Source organism: Thunnus thynnus, chromosome 7, assembly GCF_963924715.1.
Source record: "Thunnus thynnus chromosome 7, fThuThy2.1, whole genome shotgun sequence".
Taxonomy (NCBI): Eukaryota; Metazoa; Chordata; class Actinopteri; order Scombriformes; family Scombridae; genus Thunnus; species Thunnus thynnus.
Window position 1 is genome coordinate 12430230 of NC_089523.1, and position 23861 is coordinate 12454090.

At 39.1% G+C, this 23861-nt stretch overlaps 2 protein-coding genes across 3 annotated transcripts in view; one reads left to right on the forward strand and one right to left on the reverse strand.

The window, feature by feature from the left end:
- The window catches only part of veph1 (ventricular zone expressed PH domain-containing 1), a 96046-nt gene extending 85899 nt beyond the window's left edge, over positions 1 to 10147 (reverse strand). Inside the window, exon 1 of the mRNA XM_067594415.1 lies at positions 9905 to 10147. The gene's annotated coding sequence lies outside the window, so the exon portion shown is untranslated. The remainder of the gene's footprint in view (positions 1 to 9904) is intronic.
- Positions 10148 to 11697: 1550 nt separating this feature from the next.
- Positions 11698 to 23116, forward strand: LOC137185899 (lysosomal amino acid transporter 1 homolog). Of its 2 annotated transcripts, XM_067594417.1 has the most exons (9): positions 11698 to 11868; positions 13633 to 13677; positions 13771 to 14048; positions 14194 to 14323; positions 15830 to 15917; positions 16623 to 16732; positions 16884 to 16985; positions 18279 to 18464; positions 19420 to 23116. In XM_067594417.1, the coding sequence occupies exons 3-9, from the start codon at positions 13846 to 13848 to the stop codon at positions 19534 to 19536; spliced, it is 936 nt and encodes a 311-aa protein (XP_067450518.1). In that variant the 5' UTR covers positions 11698 to 11868; positions 13633 to 13677; positions 13771 to 13845; the 3' UTR covers positions 19537 to 23116. The 2 variants fall into 2 exon arrangements, with proteins under 2 accessions (XP_067450518.1, XP_067450517.1); XM_067594416.1 differs by having other exon boundaries at positions 13633 to 14048.
- Positions 23117 to 23861: the final 745 nt, after the last annotated feature.

Consider the following 23861-nt stretch of genomic DNA (forward strand, 5'->3'; position numbering starts at 1 on the left):
TACTCTAACTTTAACCTAACCAGAACATAACCCTAAACTAACCTTAACTTTAAACCAAGTCTTCACCCTAAAATTAATGATTTACATGAAGGGGACTTGCTTTTTGTCCCCATAAGGAAGGCGAGTCCCCACAACATGAATGTGTAAACAGATTTACATCCTTACAACATGAGGAATAGCTGGTATACACACACACACACACACACACACACACACACACACACACACACACACACACACACACACACACACACAAATGCATGCATGTACTCTGGGAATGTGTGACTACAGTTTCCTGGTCACAGAGGTGTTTAAACTGTGCAGCCTCAGTGATATTTTGGATGACATCATAGTGTACTATAAGTCCAGTGCATATTCTGTAATATGGGTTTGAATCCAATAAATATGCCAAAACAGTAATTAAATTAATAGTCTTCAAAATGTTAAACTGTCTGAACTACTGAATATATTTACAAACGTATAATTTGTTATATTCTATTTATACTTTTCAGTAATTATTACTGCAATAGTAATTAAAAAATAAATCTAATGGTTCACTGAAAATGCTCAGTTTTCTGCCATAATATGAATGAATGGAGTTAGAGTTGAGGAAATCCAAATGTAGGATGTTAACCATTTACACATTTATTTCTTGGAAACTTATCCTAACCTTAATCATAAACAACACTTGCCTTACTCTAACTTTAACCTAACCAGAACATAACCCTAAACTAACCTTAACTTTAAACCAAGTCTTCACCCTAAAATTAATGATTTACATGAAGGGGACTTGCTTTTTGTCCCCATAAGGAAGGTGAGTCCCCACAACATGAATGTGTAAACAGATTTACATCCTTACAACATGAGGAATAGCTGGCACACACACACACACACACACACACACACACATAGAAACAAACATACATGCAAAGATTATCTATACTTGCTTCCGCTGGCTTCACACGTCTCTCCTCCCACATAAAAAGATTACCACAAATTACTGTTTCCTGTGATGTTATCGACATATTCTGCAAGTGGCAAACACACACATACTTCCTTTAAAGCAGCCACCCAGCCTGTCTGCTGCCTGTGATCATGGTGACGCTGCTCAGTGCTGAACTCTGCATCCCTTCGGAGGCTGAGCAGCTAATCGTATGTATCTGTGTCATTGTCTGCCGTTCTGCACCCGAGTCTCCCTCCACAATCAGACATTATCTCATCCTCACACCATTTCTCTGAAAGCCACATTGGAGCGAGCCCAAACTAGACCAAAGGCAGGCACAAAGCTGAGCACTTGGGAGACCGTTATCTCTCCTGCCAAGCCGGTGACGGCCATGGAAACCCGCCTATTGCCAGGATACCACATCAGGAATTCTTATTGGTCCAAGCCAGGCCTCTGGGTCCAAAACAACAAAACAACCATAAAGGAAGAGCAAAGAGATTTATCTGTCACACACAGGCAGACACACATACACCTATTGTCTTAGTTGTGCAGAGCAACAATCTGGTTGAAAGTCTGTATGTGTGTGTGTGGGAAGAGTATCAGTCACCAATTACCTGCAACGTGTTATATATATATTTCTGTATTAATACTTGAATTATGTGATACAACAATAAAAAAAGAAAAAGTTATTGTATGCCTTTTTGTGTTTAGACATAATTTAACATTTAATAAGTTTGGTTTTGTGCTTGTTGAATGGAAAAACATCAATACTTGGGTATCATGTCTGCACTAATACTGAGACATTTCAAACAATACCCAGCCCTAAACTAGTATTAAGCAAAAAACAGAAAAAATTCAGCAAGCAAGAGAGAAAAATAAAAAATTCAGAGAAGAAAACAAGAAATAAGAAATGAGAGAGGAGAAAAGTAGTAAAAAAGAGACTGAAGACCGGAAGGTAGGAGATAAAGAGGCAGAGAGAGAGATGGAGAGGATCAGAAAGAGACGGTCAAAGAGGGAGAGGAATGAGATTTGGATGGACACACATTCTCAGAGTGACAGAGAGAGGCGGCGAGCAACAGAAAGAGAGAAAGTGAGAGGTGGATCATGTTTCGGTGTGTCCTGAATTCCCTGTGTAACTTGCAGACGACTCGCATACTGAGCTTCCATTATTCTACCTGAATGCCTCACCAACACTCACATGCACAAACACACACACAGTATATACAGTGTGGTGTATGCACTCCGTTGTCTCTCTTTTCACTGATGAACTGCTGTGTTTATGTACTGTATCCTTTCCTGCTCTTACTATCGATATGCCACAACCTCCCGACTGAGTGCCTGAGTGTGTGTGTGAGTACGTGTGTGTGTGTGTGTGTGTGTGTGTATGTATGAGAGTAAAAGCAGAGGAAAAAATGGGCCTGAGGAATTTCAGTTCTTAAACAATCAGCTAGTTACTATTAATCACCCGGATACGGCTCAGCAAGCTCAGGAATGCAGCCTTTAAACACACACACACACACAAACACACACATACACACACACACACACACACACACACACACACACACACACACACACACACAAATGTTGTGATACATATTTTGACATATCAGCTTTACAGTTCACAATTAACTTCTACTTTTCAAATTTGCTGAGGTGTTGTCAGTCATTTTTCTGCAAATTCTGACAAAATTTCTTCCAGTGAAATAAAATGTAAAGCTCCAGCAGGCTGCAGGAGAGCTGTGGAGCTGTGAGCTGTGAGTGGGGCACTGGGTGAGGGGTGACAGGGGGTGTGTGCAAGGGGGCTGGTGTGTGATGGTTAGAGGCTAAGTGAGGACAATGTGACCGAAGGGCCTCTCTCTCTGTCTCTCTCTCTCAGTGCAGTGAAGACAGTAGTGGCTGAGGAGAGAGAGAGAGAGAGAGTGAGAGAGAGAGAGAGAGAGAGAGAGAGAAAACACTGGCTCTTTTGTACGACCTATAAGACAGACCACCCGTCCCTCCCTCCTTCCCTCGCCCGTCTCCCTCTCTCTCTCTCTCTCTGCTCAGTCAGCCCTATCCTTCTGTGTAACGTGCACCTGCTTGGCCTGCAAGACATCTCACACACACACACACACACACACACACACACACACACACACACAAATACCTTAGAAAGGAGCTGGGTGAAAGAGAGAGACAGGAGGGAACTACAAAAGAAAAAAAAAGCTCTGCATTCCACTGTTTTCTCTATGTATGAAAGTATGATTTAAGAAGCAGCGTGTGCAAGAAATATACTTTCTCTTTTCCTTTTTTTATTTCTGCAACACTTACTCAAGAAGTTCCTCTTTTCTTTCTTTCTTTCTTTCTTTTAGTCCTTATTTATGCACATAATTATTATGTGGATTTGAGAGTGGGGGTAAAAGAAGAAGGAAAAGGGGGGGGGGGGGGGGGTTGTCGGCATAGAGGCAGCCTGAACTCTGTTGGAAAGCTGCTTTTCAAAAAACTGTTTGAAGCTCCTCCTCGCACACCATTAAGACAAAGATAAATGTGTCGAACTTGCCATCTTTCCGCTGTCAGAAATCCCTGTGAAAACATGTCTACTGATTATGGGTGGGACAAAAAAAAAAATCGATATTGCAACATGTTGTGATATTTCCACTTGCGACACGTTATCGATACACTGGTGCAAAGTATCAATACATTGGACTGCTCAGAATAGATTCAGCTACTATGGCTTACTACTACCAGAGCGCCACTTCTCTCCGCCTCCTTATGAAGGCGCTGAACAGACTGGTGACAGTCAGATGGACGGCAATTGTAGGTGACAACAAAGAAGAAATGCAAGCAAAATAACCAACCATGAACAGCTGCTGCCGGAGCTTTGACAGTCACTAAAAGCATATTCATGGCCCTTTGTAAAAGTTTCTGTGTGGTACCTGTGTTGTAGGCACAAACTGAGGTCTTTGTTGTGATATATCGTTACCGTGGGAAGAATATCATGATAGTATCATATTGTGAGTTCATCTGTGATTCCCTCCCCTACTACTGATATATATTTGCTTATGTTGGGGCTACAGGGTTTGGTGCAGTATGTGTTTGGCTCTTCTGTCAGTCTAAAGATGGTGTGTTAACTTTTTTATTGCATTAAATCAGTGTGTACTTTGTTCATTTCTGATAATATGTGAACAAGAAGCATGTGTTTAAAAATGTCATTAAAATAAGCTTTGTTCATGAGAACAGGGGATCCAGTGATACTTGCTGGAGAGTGTTAACTTAATTTGCAGAGCAAAAGTCAAACATTTATGGCATTTGTTGCTGGTTGTTGGGAAAGTTGGTATCCTGAGAGGTGCAGCCAGCTTGGTTAATAAAAAGTGAGCCTGTGTGTGCAGTATGACTCAAGGAGATTCTCATACTGTGTGGCTGCAATGCTGCAACGAACATAAAACTTGCATTTCCATATGAAGTGCACACAAATATCAATTCTTGAGAGTTTTGGGGGTATTTTGCATTAACAAAATGTTGGAATAATTGAAAATGTCACCTGATGATGAGCTACAGTATGAAAAGTCAGGGAATCACCAAAGTTATTCCAATTCAATTCTGAGGAGATTAACTGAATGTTTGCTCCAAATTTCATGGCAATCCAAGTATTTTAAGACATTTCACTCAAAACGTGAAATGTCACTCTCACGGTGGCGCTTGGCAATGGTGCTCAGGAGATCACCAAAGTAATTAGAGTCACCTGGGAGCCCTGAATGTTTGTACAAAATTTTGATATTTCACTGAAATAGTGAAAACTTTGACATACTGGTGGCACTGGAAGAAAAGTCAGGGAACCACAAATGTCAGTGAGATTCATCCTCTGGATATCTGTACCAAATTTTAAGGCAATCCATCCAATAATTATTGAGAGGTTTCAGTCTGGCTCAAAATGGTGGACCAGCCAACCAACCATTTCTATCCCTAATAACATTATGGATGGGCATTTTTAGTAATTTCAATATTTGAGTACTTGCATTAAATTATTATAAAGTACTCAAGTACTCCAAAAAATTCTAATGTAAGAATAGGGTCTGAAATGAACGCCCAAACCTTTCTGCGCTGCACAGACTGTAGAGATTAGTCTACATGAGGAAAAAACATATCCACAAACATTAAGATGTTGCAATCATTTCAATAATTCAATAATTTGGTAAGTAAAAAAGTGGCTAGTTTATTTTTTCATCTGCAGCCATCTTTGCCCATATAGCTAAACATTTAATTTTGTAGGCTATAGGTCTGTAATAATATCTATTACTATCTAATGCTTGATGAGGTGATGCAAGATTGCCTGTTATCTGTCTCCGCTGCTTTCTCCTTGTGCTTAATACGCAAATGGTTAATCATCATACTAGTTGTTCTATGATCCGCAAGTTTAACGTTACATAGCTTGCACTGCACATTCATTTTGTTTATTTAAAAAAAAAAAAGTGATTATACGTTGAATGAATACTGATGTCCAAATCAAATACTCAAGTACTCATGCCCATCTCTACATCTCTAGTTAACATGGCTAAAAAGTGCTCATGACTATTACTTTTACTTCTTAAACAGCCAGCTGTCTTTTGAGCGTTGGAACTGAACCTCCTCCATCCAAATCTCCTTTAAAAAACCTGTTCAGCAACCTTTAGTACATGTTTATGTCTAAAAATATGAAACTGTATCTTCACTTGATCTTGATTTCTTTCATTCCGTGTCTGCTCACCTACTCCCATACCCCCGACCACATCACCCCCGTACTTCAAAACCTCCACTGCCCGTCCCCCAGCGAATCCACTTCAAACTCCAGCTCATCACCTATAAACCCCTCCACAACCTGGCTCCCCCCTACCTAAATGAGTTCCTTCACCGGCACACCCGCACCCTCCGGTCTGCTGACACCACCCTCCTGTCCCCCCCCTCCCCCCATCAGTACTAAGCACCAGACTTGGGGGGGACAGGGCCCTCTCTATTGCCGCTCCCACCCTCTGGAACTCTCTCCCTCCAAACATCAGAGACTCTTCCTCACTCTCCACTTTCAAGCAATCCTGCAAAACACAGCTCTTCAAAACTGCTTATAATCTCTAACAAACTTTCCTCCTTCCCTCTAATACGTTCACTTTACTCCTGGACATTATTTCTTTTTGTGTTGTTGTTGCCTTTGTAAAGCGTCCTTGAGTATCCTGAAAAGTGCTATATAAGTCTGATGTATTATAAAAATGAGAATCTGTATCTTCACTTGATCTTGACTTCTTTTATTCCATATCCCAAGAAATACCCTCCATATTAATGGTATGATTAAAAGCTGGTTAAGTTGGTACTTATTCCCTATAACTGGGCCAATCAGTTATATAACTGGTGCCATGAATTTCATGAATAAGTAAGTTGAATAAGTCACAAAGAAGAGGCTCCCTCAAGACTTCTTTGGAAATAGGTCCACACTGCCGCAGAGAACTCAGTTTAAGACTTCTTTAAAGATAGACCCCCGAGCTTTAACATAGGAATATACTGTAGGAGTGTATTGTATTATATATGTGTGTGTGTGGGGGACAAAAGGGAAAGTTCTCCATTATTTATGCCCTGCAGTTATGCAGCTGTGCAGCAACGATTGGGAATTACAGTATGACAGGAGCTGTAGAAGAAAAGCTACTGTAAAACACACTGAAGCTACTGAGAGATAAAGAGAGGCAGAATGGGAAATATGAAGAGACACAGAGAGAAAACAGAGACTGAGACTGAGCGGAAAGCACTGGGAAGAATCTCTCTCTTTCTCTCTTGAGAGTGAACACTATGGACACGATAAGAAAAAGCAAAGCATCATCATATCGGCAAATGAAGAAAGAGCAGATAAGATATGAATAGTAAGGAGATAAGTTAAAAATGAAACACAGAGAATGACACCTGCTCTGCGTGTGTGGTCTTTTATCCTCTAAAATGTATCAACTTTGACTCAGTTCAAATACTGTCTATGCACCTACACTGTAACTGTAGTGCTGAAACCATTAGTTGATTAATCCATTATTATTTTAGTCATCATTTACGTCATTTTTACAGCAAAAAATGCTCAGTATTCTCTGGTTCAAACTTCCATCTCAAATGTGTTGTTTGTGATCGTGGTGTTGTTGAATTTCAGTTTGTATTGCACCCTTTGTACAGTGACATGAGGAATTATTATTTTGAAAAGATTCAATCAAAGAATTCAATTTGTATTTGTTTTGGCAAGATTTATAGAAAGTGCATGGCAGCCGAGACAAAGAACACTTTATCCATCATAAGAGGACATTTCTGTCATGTAAACTGAATGTTTTGAAATGCATTCCTCTTGAATTATGTACTTGAACTGTACATTATGATTTGTTGTGTGGCCATCCTGGTTATCGTCTAGTGTCTTGTAAGCCCTTATGGGCTGAGCACCAGAAAAGATGCAGGATACTCAAATAAACAAATCAATCAATCAAGCAATCAAAATGTGAAGATTATTTCTCTTTTGTCATTTTGTATCTCTGTAAATTGAATCTCTTTGGGTTTTGGACTCTTGTTTGGACAAAGCAAGTAATTTGTGGATGTCACCCTGGAGCCTGGAAAACTAAGAGGCACATTTTTATAAATTACATATTTAATGGATTAATCAAAAAATAATAATGAAGTCAACTGATGATGAAAATTAGTTGCTGTTTCTATGATATTACTACTCCTTCTGCTACAACTAAGGTTCCACAATAAGACGATCGGACATAATCTCTAATGGATAAAAGTTACTTGTTTTGCTCTGTAATACTTCAACTCCCTTTTGTTTTTGAACTTCAACCCAGATTGGTAGAAACATATCTCTTTGGAGCCACTGTGCTGGATTCTGTTATCCAAATTTTCCATTTTGTGTTCATATTTGAGGATGTAAGTGTGTGTGTGTGTGTGTGTGTGAGTCTCTGGAGGCCAACTGTGTCAAATGGCAGTGAATCCAGCCTTAAGTGTGGAAAAGGGGGGGAGTTCTCCTTTGCTCTCACATTTGGCTCCTCTGTGCTGTGAGACTCATAACTGCTGAGAGGATTTCCATAGCAGAGAGGAAAAGTGCTAGTGGAATAGTGCATTACCGCCACACTGAGCCGACCTAACATTCACACACATTTTCTAAACCATTCATTATTCATTACTCACTGCCTTCCGCAGCCCAAAACTCAGAGTCTTGCACTGAGAGCTGAACGGAAGCACGTTCTGGTTTCATCAAGCGGGTCTGACCCAGGAGGATTTCAGGCTCGTAGGAATAAATTCAGTGAACAAAATATTAGGAAGTCATTCTTAATGGTGAGCTGCTTTCAAATACCCATAATTTATTTTTTAATATGTTTCTAAGTTTAGAAATCTTTTCACGACCTGCATCCTCCACACTATACAGTCATGCTTCCTGAGAGAGTATTTAATGGATTGAATATGTTAAATCAGCAATGAATTACAGCTTGAACTTGATGGGTGTGTATCATGGAAAAATCACGGACCTAATCTGAATCTGAAGTGTTTTCTAAAAATAAACCCATCTTCTTTTTCTTGGTAGTAAAAAAAAAACCCCCACCTCAAACAAGGAAATACAAGGAAATAGGAGTTTACCTATCCTTTAATTGAAAGACTGAGTGTGCCTTTATTTTATGATCTAACATGTTTTTATTTGTGAAACTGACTCACAGGACAACTCAAAATAAAACCAGCAGTCCAGTGATTAATGGCAGAAATGGGAATATAAATACCTGAATGTACTGCAGGCTGCACTTTAAATGATGTTAATGAGGGTTTTATATATAAAGTGAACTCCTCTGTCCACAATGTCGCTGAAAGGAGAACCTAATATGTCTGTTAATATAAATAACACAGGAAGGTAGGAAGGACATTAGCGATAATGTCCTTCCTGAGGACATAAACATCTGTCTCTCTCGAAAGTCTGTGACCTTGAGGAGTCCTCCCCCCTGTCTGTTTTCTCTCTTACACACACACACACACACACACAAATGTAAACTTAAGTCATCTTTGGGGACATAACATAGACTTACATTCATATCCTGGAGACTTACCCTCACCCTAAACTTAACCATTCACCCAAAAATCAGCTTTTTCCCAATAGGGGACATGGCTTTTGTCCCCAACTGGACAAGCCGTCCCCAATTTCAGACTGGTCTTAAGTCTGAAATTTGTCCCCGAAAGTAGGCTAAGTCTCTCTCTCTCTCTCTCTCTCTCTCTCTCTCTCTCTCTCTCTCTCTCTCTCTCTCTCTCTCTCACACACACACACACACACACACACACACACACACACAGGTGGTGCAACAGTAGATTTGAACTTGGAAAGGGCATTAAGAGAAGAAATGCACAGACTAAATGTGAGTAATGCGACTGAACTTGCCTTTCAAGCTCTCAGAGCACATTCCTCTGTATTTAGGCTGCACCGAAACACCGGGAGAGAGAGAGACAGACAGACAGACAGACAGAAAGAGAGACGACATGGAGGTGAAGCAGGTGTAAATAAATAGTCTAGGTTACCAAAATGCTTACAGAACAACATAAAAACTATTACTATATAGTCATGTGTGCCTGTTACACACTTTAACTCTACATTTATTTCCCATAAGGTCAATATAGCCTGCGATGTGCAAAGACCCTGCTTGTGTAAATAACAAGTTATTAAACCTATTACGTTCAACGTTTATTGGCAGCAGCCCTCTAAAACTGTGCGCTCTCCATATTTGTTTACATTTCCTTAGTAAAATGTATTTATTGCACGATACAGACTGTATGTGGCACCTCGGCGCTTTGACCACCGATGCCACCTCATCCAGTCAACTTTGCCGACATCAAGGAATGTGGGTGGCATTCATGCATTTCCTCCGGCAACGCGTTCCTGTCTCTAATGACAGACTGCCATGCAATAAGAAAACCAAAACCTGAATCAATTCCAAACACCCACAGCGTCGGACAGCTTACCCGCTCCGTGCAGGACGAGGACGCACGGACACTGAATGTGGAGCTTCGTACAGTACCTCCAAACCTCGGTCCAAAGCGACACATAGCCATACAAATTATCCCTGCACAGCTTCATACAGCTTCAAGTTCCCCCACAGAGCAAGCCTTTTATATTCATCCTCCACGACCACCATTGAAAAGTGCGCCATCGTGCGGCCGGTGCGAGCGCGCAGCGCAACAGGTGGATGGAGGGAGGGACAGGTTGGTAGGATGCTGCCTTCATGCACTCTCGGAAATCTAGGAAGCACTCTACCAGAATGGCATTTTTAACTCAACTGGGCCTTTCTCAGTGGGTTATATAGCCTACAGAGTACCACTTCACTGTCACATTTTAGTTGTAAATACCCGTGTTACATAAACTTTAACTATCCAAGTGAGTTTGAATTCACTGTCCTCTGAATTGCTTTGTACAGTTTGCATAAAAGCCCCACATCTCATGGGTGATGCATTTAACATCATGTTTTCATATTGCATTCAGATAGTACTGTGTTTCTATTTTTGTTCTGTGTGAATTTAACTGACACAAAGTTTTATTGACAACAAATTGATTCACAAGTTGCGCAATTCTGTAACTCTCCAACGGCAGCACAAAGTTAATGTCAACTGACAGATAGCAAAAACATTATATCAACTTTGATCAACTTTGTTCTTTTTTCAACACGAAAAAAAAACACTAAAAATTATGATTTTACCATATAGAAGTTTATAAGAGGCACTTGAAGGCAGCGTGGTAACAGAGGGGATGGAGAGAGGTATGGTAAATGAGGCCTAATGACTTCATGGCTGCATTTCAGACCAAAGAGTTTTATCCCTAATCCCTCTCCCAAGTCTATTAAATACAAGTCTATTTATATAGGGTGCAGACAAAAAGATCATTGGCCTTAATACAGTTATCACCTATTGATCAGGCCAAAAATGCACTGTATGTCACTGACATATTACCATTAGTGCTATTATCAATGATGATGATGATGATGATGATTATTATTAGTGGTAGCAGTAGCAGCAGTAGTAGTAGGCCTATATTAGTAGTAGTATTTGTTGTTGCTGTAGTAGCAGCAGTAGTTAGTAGTTGTTATAGTTGTAGTGGTGGCGTTAGAATATATTTTTTACATACAAAAAACCCCCAACAAACAAACAAAAAAACCCATCTAACATAAAAATATGTATTTGAGGTGAGAGGAGAGGTTTTCACAGTTGACTGTGACATAACCTATCAAAAAGCTGATTGGCAATGATTTATTTATCTATTTATGTATTTTTATCTCCCACAAAATGACACTGATGGTCATCAGGTCATGTGATCAGTAGGTGGGGGTATTTCACCAGACATCAGCAAGCGGAAATGAAGCTGTACAGTATCCGGTACACGACGGCTTTTGCCTTCAAATTAAAGCGCAGAATTTACTGTCTAATAAAACTTCTATTGAGATGATTGAGTTGAACTTTAAATCAGTTCTGTAAAATAGATATACCTAAAAATAATACTCTGTCATGGTGCCAGGCATTTATTGAATAAAAGGTGAAATGCCTGGTTGTGTCTTTTCTACCTGCCCATGCTAATATTATTATTATACTGAAACACAGTACTTAGTACATACTTTAATACATACTCTGGTTGTAAATACTTTAAGTTACTTCAGAATAACTCTATGTTCATTTTCCTTATCTGTTCAGTAATGAGCATCAAAACATAGAAATATTTTTGTCTGTAAAGTTATAATTTTGAAAATCCTTACAGGATGTTGCGATCTGATTCGTGGCGTCTTGCCGCTTAGGGACCACTAGTGATGGACGGTATCACCGGAGCTAATGTGTAATGTTCTCCCGAGGTTTATATTTCTTAGAGAAACGTGTGAGGATGCGGGGGAAGTTAACGCTGACCTACATACAGTCTGCAGTCTGCACCGAGTCCGTTTTGTCAGGTGAGACCACCGGGAGCTATTCTGTTATCCATCTTTGTATGCTAGCATCTCCTCAAATCGGTGCAAAGGTGCCCAAACAATGACAATGGAAATTAGACTGTAAATCATTGTGGAGTAAATAGTGAGCTAATTAACTCTCCTTATATACAAGAACTACTGACTGGGGTCCCCGGGGACCCCAGAAGAAGTAACTGCTGTGAGAAACAATCGTCATTGTAAAATGTTAACTTATTACTTCTCAAAACATTATTAGTGATCCAAGTAATTAATGTCATCTGAAAAAAACAGATTAGTATTATTTTAGGTTACAGTTTATTTGCATATTGTGTAAAATGAGCACATATACTTTTCTTTAACGCAAATTGCAGCTTTTACCCCGTGAGTAATCTTTCCACCTTTTCTTTCAAAAAGACTGACAGGGTGCTCCTACCCCCCTGATAGGGTGCGATACTTTAAATTGCGACCCATGGCAAACATGAACTCAATAGATAGTTCCATCTACTAAAACTGCATAGGCATACAACTACATACATTGGTATTTTTAAAAAGCACCAATTAAAACAAACAGAAAAAAATGATAAGAAGTCATAAGGAACAAACTGATTTACAAAGTCACAAAAATTGGAATGACAGAATTAAGCACCTGTGAGACATGACACAGAGTATATCTCTGGGGTCTGCAGGGACCCCAGTCGGTAGGATTAAGGTTATGGATACATCACAATTATGGAATTATTTCCCAAAATATACAGACCTAATTTACTAATTTGGGATGAACTGTAGGGCAGTTGTAACACTTTTGAATTGTTCAGCTCCTGCACTGGGTTGCACCAGTTATGTATAAGTTCTCTCCTAAGTTAGGATGTAAAATCAACACTAGTGGTTTAGTAACTACTAGTTAGTTTGTAACTAAATCAGCTACAAAAATTGGTTGCACCACAATTACTTGGGGCATAACCTAACTAGTTTGGATGTTAAGTCATAACTAAGGCAAGTGGCCAATCAACGATCAAAGATAGAGTTTCATCGTCATGGTTACCATGCGAACTAGCTTTCCGGCTGGCATGAGCCACTTAGCATCGTAGTTAAGTAGATTTATATTGAAATATATCCATAAATTAGGTCTTTACTGGATTACTGTGTTGCAAAATGGCATGCAATTAAAGGACCAGTGTGTAGGATTTAGTGACATCTAGTGGTGAGGTTGCAGATTGCAACCAACTGAATACCCCTCCCCCTCCCCTTCCAAGCATATATGAGAACCCACAGTGGCTGCAAAACTCACGAAAAATGTGAAAGGCCCTCTCTAGAGCTAGAGTTTGGTTTGTCCATTCTGGGCTACTGTAGAAACATGGCGGTGCAACGTGGCGGGCTCCGTATAAGAGGACCCGCTCCTTATGTAGATATAAAGGGCTCATTCCAAGGTAATTAAAACACAACAATTCTTATTTTCAGGTGATTATACACTAATTAAAACATACTTATGAATATTATATTCCATTTCTGCCAAGTCTGTTCTTCTAGATGCCACTATATTCTACACACTGCACCTTTAATGCAAAAACGATGTGTGGCAGTAAAACTGCTGTTTTACCATTAGGGAGTGTAATTCTGTGGCATTTTATGATTTACACCGACTTTCGGGCATGTGTAAGTATTTAGTTATTGCTTAGAGTTATGTTGTAAATTATCTCTGTGGTGCAACCACTTTACACACACAAGTGGTGCAACAAGCTGCTGATATTGTTCTGACATCTCTTTCAGACTCATCAAATGTCAGAACAAGTCTTCACACATCTGTTTTATGAGGTAGGCAGGTGTGTCAGACCTGTTTCTTTCAACGCTCACGTTTGTCGCTGGACTAAACACAAGTCTACTTGCAATTTGGACGCATACCTATAGCAGCAGCAGCAGCAGGAGGATATATCCTGCAGCTGAAGGGCAGACACACCGGCGGACGGAGCCAGTCTCTCCCCCATGGCTACAGCACGCTTCCCCGGGAAGACTGTGGAAGTGTTGACCACTAACTGGACTGCTCCCACGCTGGGCCGGCCGCTGTGTGTTAACGGGACGCCATGGATCCTCTACCTTCTGGAGGAGTGTGTGGATAATGTGTGGGAGTACTGCAGCGTGGTGATAGGACTCGTATCCATGTTCTGTTTCTTGCTGTCCACTTTGCCGTGAGTAATAATGATGTAATGTGATGTTTATCATCCTAATGAAGTGTTGGATATGGAAGTGAAAATCAGTTTTTATTTTATTTAATCCAAGTGTATGTGTGAGTATGTTGACTCTGTCTGTCTGTCTGTCTGTCTGTCTCTCTAGTCAGGTCTACGAGGCCTATCGGAACGGTAAAGTGGAGGAGGCCATGTCCTTTGGCTTTCTCTTTTTCCTCTTCAGTGGAGACCTGACCAGCTTTGCAGGCTGCTACCTCACCAATCAGCTGCCTATTCAGGTGAACACACAGACACCTACACGCACAAGGTGTTGAGCTCCGGTGGCCTTGCATTATGTGAATGTCTCCTAGTCTAGTTAGTGTCTTTCAGATTACCATCGTACAGTGATGTTTACTTTGGCTGACAGTAATTTCCTGTCTCATCTCTACATTGGTGAGATATTAGATTACAGGCGAGCTAAGTTCAGGACTTCTTGCTGCAGGCTTTTTGACATGGTGTTTGTTTGTGCTACTAATTCTGTGTTTGAAAATATGTCTGCAACTAACGATTATTTTCATTATTGATTAATCTGTTGATTATTTTCTCAATTAATCGATTAGTTCTTTGGTCTGTAAAATGCCAAAAAATGGTGAAAAATTTTGATTACTGTCTCCCAGAGCCCAACATGCAACCTAAAATGTCTTGTTTAGTTCCGACCAACAGTCCATAATCCAGATATATTCAGTTTAATATCATAAAGGACTTAAAGGTACACTATGCAGGATTTGTGGGTTGGTGTTTGTAAACACAGCATTCAAAGTTGGCCCCTCCTCCCCGCCTCAACTAGCGAGAGAGAGAGAGAGAGCAGCTGTGGTCAAGCAAGCTAGAGAGAGAAGAGAGTGAGCAGTGCTGGCGAGAACAAAGCCATGAAACAGATAAATAAAAAGTTATTTTCTGATTGTATCACCGCGGTTACATTCTAAAGCACAAATAAACACGCCCACACAAGCGGGAAGGTGCTGCATTTTGTGTGAATGCAGAGCTTCATCTTGTCCACTGTGGCCTCTCTGCTCTGTGTGTGTAGCTCAGCACCGCCGTCGGTCAAACAGACAAACAGACCTGCAGCTCTTCCAACCATGACACAGAGAAAGAGAGCAGAGCGGAGCAGAGGAGAGAGACGGAGACAGTGATGTAACCTGGTCGCTACGCTACGAGTCCTGACCTCACACCTGTATGCTGTTATAAGCTGGGGGCTACACACTCACTTGCCAAAGGCTGATGCACAGAAGTGTCACGAGCACAGCAAAATAATAAGAAACAGCAGAGTGGCAGAAGAAGAAGCAGAGCCTCTGTGGATACATACACCACCACACATTTCTATTGGGTCATAAGCGATGATTGAGAGGGATTACTTTTGTACGAGTCTATATATTGTTTTTTAGGAAAATCCTGCATAGCATACCTTTAAGAAACCAGAAAACATTTGAAGCTGCCATTGCAGCATCTTTTCTTAAAAAATTGCTCAAAACAGTTAATCAGTTATGAAAATAGTTGCTGTTTCATTTTCTGTCGATCGACTAAAGTTGTTGATTGATTAACTGACTAATTGTTGCGACTCTAAATTCAAATAAAAACCTCATATTGCTTATTTCTTTGCCTTCTTAGCCCTACAGTATCACTACAGACGAACCTAATGTCTACAGCATGAACTCATACACTCAGCTGTCACACAAATGTTCTGAGTTAGTTGCAAACTCAAATTTTCCAAAACAATTTGAATTTCTTTCTCCCTGTCCCCCTCTCAGATAGTCACAGTGGTGTTCTACATCTTCACAGACCTGATTCTCATCTCCCAGTTTCTCTACTATAAGATCAAGAACAGCTCCAGCAGAAGTAAGCCCTGATTTATCTCTTCCCTTGAGCTCAAATGGAATGTCGAATGACGTCTGTGATTTGTGAGTCAACCATGAATGAAAATCAAAGCTATGAAGAAGGAGGTATTTCCTGCTGTTGACTCAATGACTGTTTATTTTGATTTGCATGACATCAAAAAGTGAAACTGACATAGCCAGCTTTACAAGTTGAGGAATGTAAGGCTGCAACTAATGATTATTTTCATTATTGATTAATCTGTTGATTACTTTTAATTAACTGATTAGTTGTTTGGTCCATAATATGCCAGACAATGGTGAAAAATGTTTATCATTGCCCAAGATGACATCCTCAAATGTCTTATTTTGTCCCGATCAACAGTCCACATATGAAAGATATTCAGTTTACTGTCACAGAGGAGTAAAGAAAACAGAAATATTCACATCTGAGAAGCTGGAATCAGAGAATTTTGACTTTTTTTCTTAAAAAATGATGATTAATTGATTATTAAAATAGTTGGTGATTAATTTAATAGTTGGCAACTAATTGATTAATCTAATAATCATTGCAGCTGTAGAGGTATGTGGAATAATGTGTTGCATGAGACATCAGGCATTTACACTAAGGGTAGGAGTGTCAAATGAAGCTAATGCAAATAGTTGGATTTCCTTTGTTTGTGTTTTCACTGTCAGTTCTTTGTGTTGTGTTTGTGTGTGTCTCCTCCAGAGAGTCCTGTGTTGAAGTGGCTGTGCTTCATGTGGTGCGGCGCTGCAACATTAGTCCTCCTTGCTTTACCCAAACTCATCATAGACAATAGTACAACCTCAGATACTCAGGTAGGTAGATTCTGTGTATATGTAGGGCATATATTTCAGTGTTCAGAAATCAAATGTAGTGTTTTTTTCACTTCTGATAGGAGGTTGTGATTGTACTTGTATTGGCCCAACATTATGTCCCTTGGCACCTCTCTCCCCCTCTCTTTCCCAGGGTCCAGCTACCTCCAAATCAGTGGAAATTACTGGCTATATATGTGGATACCTGGCATCTATCTTCTACCTCTCCTCTCGTTTCCCCCAGCTCTATAAAAACGTAAGTGACAATTTCTTGGTGTGACTGAGATGTGGAGTTAGTTATTTAGTCATTTTTTCGCTGTACCATGGTTTGCGTGTGAGCAGTGCCATCCTGAGAGTAGAGCTTGGACAACTTTTTCAGGCTCTTATCAGAGGGGGTCGACAGAAAACTGCACTTATTATGTGTCAGTTAGTCATAAAGAGGGACCGTGTGTGTTTGTGTGTCAAAATGAGAACCAGGCATTGAAGACAATGGTGCTGTTGTTGTGAGGGAACATCCTGGCTCAACTGCACTTATTAATCACCAGAGGGGATCGTCTCAGTAGGCTTCCAGTGCCAGAGAAACTTCTGGGCACACACACACACTCACTAACTTGTGTAAGTCATTTAAGTCGCATTTGCCCAATGGGAATTCCTGCATGTTCAAACTTGTTGATCTTTTCATCATTTCTGGTTCCAGTTATTTATCCAGTTTGGTATCTTATTACACCTTAACGGTTCTGTTGCAAACACTTGGTGGTTGCCTGGTATTGGTTGGGTTCATCCCAGTATAAAAAATCTGCAGGGCATTCATTGTGTTGCCAAGCAATATTTCAGCATTTCACACTTTTTTGGAGACAGGTTGAACTCTGTAGACAAAACAGAATATAAAAGATTTAAAATAAACCAATTGGCTGACATATTGTATGCAAAAGATGAATGTAATAGACCTACTTATTCAAGGAATAAGGCTGTAAATGTATTTTTGTATTTCTCATCAACAGTTCCCCCAAAAAGACGAACTGAATACACAGGCTGATATATCTGACACCTCTATGGAGTAAATGTGACTCCTTGTTGTGTCTAACGTCATTAAAAACACATGAAAGAGCCATAGCATTGAGTTGGGTGACATACAATGTGCATTACAGTGAACAAGGCCAGTGTAAGGAGCTAAATCAGGCTTTGGCTACAAAGACAAACAGTACTTGTCAGTAGAATGAATTCATTGTTGGTCTCTTCAGTGGATTTGTTGATAGGGATAAAACAACACCAGCCTTATCCTTTAATCTAGTCACGGTTATTTGTATCTGTTTGGAGTCCACGGAGAGCAAATTCATTGTTGTGAATGGAACAGCTTGCGGTTAACGTGTAATATCTGACCTTTTCCTTCTTCACCGACTGTGGGTTTTCACGTGTATACGCTAGGAGGGAAAGTTCCAGTAATAACGCAGTGCTAAAGTAAATAAGAAGTGATGAGCGTTGACAACATGAATAATGCTGAGCTGCTGTTTGTACAATAAGCTCTTTATGTAAACTCTATCCATTCTAGTTCCAGCGACAGTCTACAGAGGGCACCTCCTACCTGTTGTTTGCCCTGGCCATGATGGGCAATGGGACGTATGGGTTAAGCGTCATAGTGGTCCTTCCTGCGCTGAGGGACTCCAAACAGACCTTCATCATCAAACATCTGGCCTGGCTCATCGGCAGCCTGGGAGTCCTCATACTCGACTTCTTTGTATCCTTTAAATCACATGTCCAGACTCAAGTCAACTGTAGAAGTGTAAGTGTAGTTTATCTGTCGTGTCCGCTGATAATAATGGCATGTTAAAACTTTGATCTGTAAGGAGGTTATTGGAACATCACGGCTGTGTTGAATGCAGGTTCACATCCTAAACTCTTATAGTAGAAATGCTGATCCTCATACAAACACTATATGTAAAGTCAACAGTCAACATGCCATTTGAGTTTGTTAATGCTGTTAAATAACCTTAAACTTACTGTACACAAAACATGAACATAAATCATAATCATATTAGCACAATGCAACTTAATGCAGTAGATTCGTTGGATATGTTTGTTGGAGGCCAACATATATAGTATTTCCATTTACCACTACAATTTGTTTTTCTTGTCTTTGCATGGTTATATACACTCACTGAGTACTTTATTAGGTACACCTGTGCAATCTAATGCAATCCAATACAACAGTTATGCTATAAGTTCTACATTAACGAAGCTTGTACATTTTCAGTTTCTGTTGACTTTGTCAGAAAGGTGATAATTCTACTTTATGTTTATTACTGAGGTCATAGTGGGTGGTGGTGTACTGGAGTGCATTATATTGAAAGGTGTTCCCGATATTTTGGCCTCCTCATGTATGTTATTGGGGTGGATATTTTTGAATTAAATAACAACTAATTTGAGCTTGCATTGCCACCAACATGTACTTAACAGAAGATGTCATTTATTACCTGTCTAAAAATGTTTTGTTATTGCTTTGGAGAAAAGAAGGGCTGCAGTAAATAGCTGCATTAATAAATGTATCTATTTGATTGAGTAGCCTTACCGATGAAGAGTAATACTTACATTTTCAGGTTAGAGAATGTTTTTGAAAAGGCATCAATACTTGCCCGTGGAGAAGATAACTTGTTGAATTCTGTTTGTATCTCTATGAGCCTTAACCTTGTCAGGTGACTGCCCAGTTCATCATATACAGGAAGAACAACTCTGCTAAAAGCAGAGCACTACACACTGTCCCAGAGGTGGAACCTCTTCTGTGTGAGGAAGAGGAGCTCTCAGTGTTGTAGGAGACATGAGTGACACCAGCGTGGACCAGGAGTGGATTAATCAGTCTGCAGTTTGATTTAGATATTTCTGCAGGTTTTCAGTGATCATTGGTGTAGTCTTGTAATAACTTTAAAAAAAAAAACAGAACCAGAACCAGCAGGTACTGTATTTCCAGTGTGTCTTTGTAGTCTGATTCTCTGCTGTTAACAGGAAAAACAGCATGATCAGCTCTTTTGTGGTTGACTGTGGTAATAAAGCAAAAGCCACAGAGAAAATCAGGTCAAGACATTTTAACACTGGAGATTAATTTAAATTAAGAACCAATTTTGTAGCATTTTTTGTCTGTTTGAGTCAGCATCACTGAATTTTTTTTTTTTTTTTTTTGGGTGGGGCGTTATGAGTACTAGGGCTGTAGTCAACCAAAGAAAATCTTGGTTGACTGAAATCGTACATAATCTTCAACTAATCGATTAGTTGAAGATCATGTAACGGGACAGAGTGCACAGTGAACTCACATTTCTCCGTTTTGCCTCTTCAGGTTAGGCTAACCTATTGTTGCTAACTTTGGAGCTAACCCCATTTACTTTTGCAGCACTTGGGAAACAACAGACATGACTTTTTAGCATTTACTAAATGTTACACTGGAGTCTGTACTGTACATTTATTGCAAGACTGACAACTTACCGCTAACCTTTTCCTCTGCCCCACTCACATCCACCGTCACTTTCCCACTCGCTACGCAAACTTACTAAGCACTGCCATATTCCTAAACGGAGTTACACAACCGATATTTAGCGTTATTTTTGGCATTAAAAAATATCTTTTGGCCCGGTGGGGGTTCGTTGATATTATTACAGGAGAAACGCTGATTCAGTAAACATTCAGTACGTTCAGTAAACACTCAGTAAACATTGAGTACAGTTCTTGGATGTATTAACAATATAAACTAGATGTGTAAACTGGTATAGTTAGACCCAGCAGTCTCCATTAGGTTGGGCGAGTTCAAAGTTGTGAAAACACCCCCGTTTTCACAGGTAATTTGTTAGTCTGTCCCTCCCGCTGCAGGAAATAATGGATTACTCCTGGAAGGCTTCTGATGTAGCACTTCTCTCCTTATGAAAGCAACACGGAGATTATTCGACCAATGAGAATTTAGTCGGACGAGAGCATTTCGACCAACTAATCGACCAGTCGACCAGAAGACTACAGCCCTAATGAGTACCGTCATTTTTTATTCATTATTCCACTGAGATCTCTTGATTTTGTTTTGAATATAATAAATGTAGTTTTATTTGCTGTTGGGGACCATATACACCCAGAGGAAGAAGCTTCAGGTCAGATGTTTCTTCACAAATGCAAGCTTTAGAGAAGAGCTAAGTGCCTGTTTTGTCTGCACATTTTTGACAGGGTAACTATTGTCATAGAGGTTTGCCAAATTATACAAGGATGCATAGGATGGAGTTGAGTTTTTTTCTTGCTTTTTTCAGTATTTGAGTGTCATAAAATACAATCGGCGTGGCTACAATAACAGAGGGGCCAGTGCTAAGGTTATTTATATGAGGTTGCCTGACTGGATGTTGCATTTTTCTTCTTTCTTGGTCCAAACTGTCTTTTGTCTTGGAGAAACATTTTGTTTGTGCCTTTTCAAAAAAGAAAAAAAAATGATATTTTAGTTGTCTTGTAATGGGATCCTGTTTTAATATTCAAAGACGTCTAATAGGGAGGACATGATAGCTTGATAATGTATTTTCAGATGGATTTAAGAATAGAAAGATTAATAGGATGTTATTTAAGACTTGTAATGAGGTTCAAATTAGTTTGCACTTTAAAGATGTGTTTGTATTCAGTTGTCAGGTTTAAAGTAGAGAAGATGCTCTTGTCAAGTCAAACTTATTTTTCCCTTGACAACAAATGAAAACAAAAACAGAACAAATAACAGTCTTATTGGTGAGCACTTCCAATACATCACAGAACACTTTAAATCTACTGACAGCTGGTCAATTTTGTGCCAGCTTAAGTTGCATTTCAATATGTTTGGAGTGGTTTCATTGTTTAATCTGGTCGTCTGCATAATGAAGTTCTGCACATGCAGATGTCTTCTGATTTCTCTACCTCATTATAGTACAGACATGATTTACTTCTAGTGTTCATGGAGAGTTAGCTTGTAACTGGAGCGCAATGCTTCATGTGTGGAAGCAGCATTTCTGTACATACAGTAGAGGGCAAGTGAATCATATACATGTGCATTTAAACAAAATTAAAACCTAAAATGTATGTGGCAACACCTAAAGTAGAAATGTTTAGGAAAAATGTGTTGATGCATTTGTTAGTTATTATTAGCACAGCAACATGAACAAAATCACGCCATTCTTCTGTTTTATCCAATAAGCAATAATGTGGAGTTAGCAGATATGGGAGAATTTATTTTGACTTTGTTTACTGAGGAAGGAATATATGCAATTAGAATAGCATTTTATTAAAGTTTAATTTTATAAATATTTTTATAATGCATGGATGATATTTTGATCCCCTTTTATGATGCCTCCGCATCGGCGAGAGCTGTGGCTGGAGGCGTTATGTTTTCAGGTTGTCTGTCCGTCCTATTCTTGTGATTGCGATATCTCAGGAACACCTGGAGGGAATTTCTTCAAATTTGGTACAAATGTCCACTTAGACTCAACGATGAACTGATTAGAATTTGGTATTCAAAGGTCAAAGGTCACTGTGACCTCACAAAACACATTTTTGGCCATTATTCAAGAATTCATATGCTAATTATGACAAAGTTTCACACAAATATCTAATAGGATAAGATAAAGAAGTGATGTCATTCTATATCCAAAAGGTCAACTTCACTGTGACATCATCTTGTTCCACAAAAACACTTTTCTGGCCATTATTCAGCACTAATTCGGGAACAGAAGGATAGATTATGACCATATTCCACATTTGGTCAGATACTGAATTGAAACTGTGGTGACTGTTTAGATCTTCTGTTCTGTTGGGTTGAAGATGTGTGTGAAACATCCATGTTTTAGAATTTGTAGCTTCTTTGCAGCAACGTCCACATCTGAAGCATCGTTCACTGTCATGGCTGCAACTTTGTATTCTATCAGAATCAGCTTTATAGGTCAAGTATATGAACACATACAAGGAAAATACACTTAATACCTTTTAATAAATTCCTTCAAAGTCTACTACAAATATTATATGAGTCTGGATGTAAACTGCAACTTTACTAGTTGGTGGAGGTATACAATTGCAAGGCTGTATTTGTAGTTCATTTTAAATGACTGATATACTTTTTCATTCCAGCGCAACATTTCAGAAATCAGATAATTACTATAGCATACAGATAATTCCTTTAGCATACATATTTATTGCACATATGGAACATGTATTTATATGACTGTTTTACTTTAAATGTGACACTATTGCTAAGATGTATTTATTTTCTTTTTCACATGTATCTTACTATACATGGCCATTTATACATGGGTATGTTTGTCGACAATGTCCTTAGATATTTACTTGATGTAAAACCCGAACATTTATTGTATTGTACAAATTTTGAATAAACTGCATTATATACACAGTTAAGACATTTGTGTATGTTTGGATGAGAAGGAACATAGCATGTTTCTTTAAGGAATCATTTTTGTATGGATATTAATCAAATCTCATGAATGTAGGCTCTCTTCTGTCGTGGTGTGAGTGGTGACTTTTCTTAGACCTAAAAATAAATATTTCCTCCTATTTTGCTCAATTGAACAAATAGTCAATATTATATTGAGCGCTACTGTTTTACAATTTACACTTTCCACAAAAATTAATCTGCTGAACATGTAAGTGGGTTTAGTTTATCATAATTATAATTTAATGTATGTATTCATCCAAGGTTATTAAAATGTTTTAATATACACATTTTGAATGTATATGGATGAGTTGAACAACATTCAAAGGTAACAATAAGATTGATTATTGAGATATTAATGGTTACAGTTTTGATTGAGAAGAAGGAAATATCTGTGTAAATGTTTAAATTGTAAAAAGGAGGGAGCATTTGTAAGGTGATGTGGGATTTTATTCCAAATTTTAGTATATGTACAGAAAAATGATCTTAAACCATATGGGGTTCAGTTAATTTGCAATAGCTCTGGTTATTCTCCCAAAGTCAATAATTATATTGACTTAATAGCACAGCAATAGTTATACTTGTAAATATAATTTACAGTTCATTTTTACATTAATTGGTAAAGGGGGTTTGGACCCTGGAATCCCTGCAGAATGACTCAAATTTACTACAAGGTGGCATACCTGTCTACAAGAGATTTTTTGTAGCTTT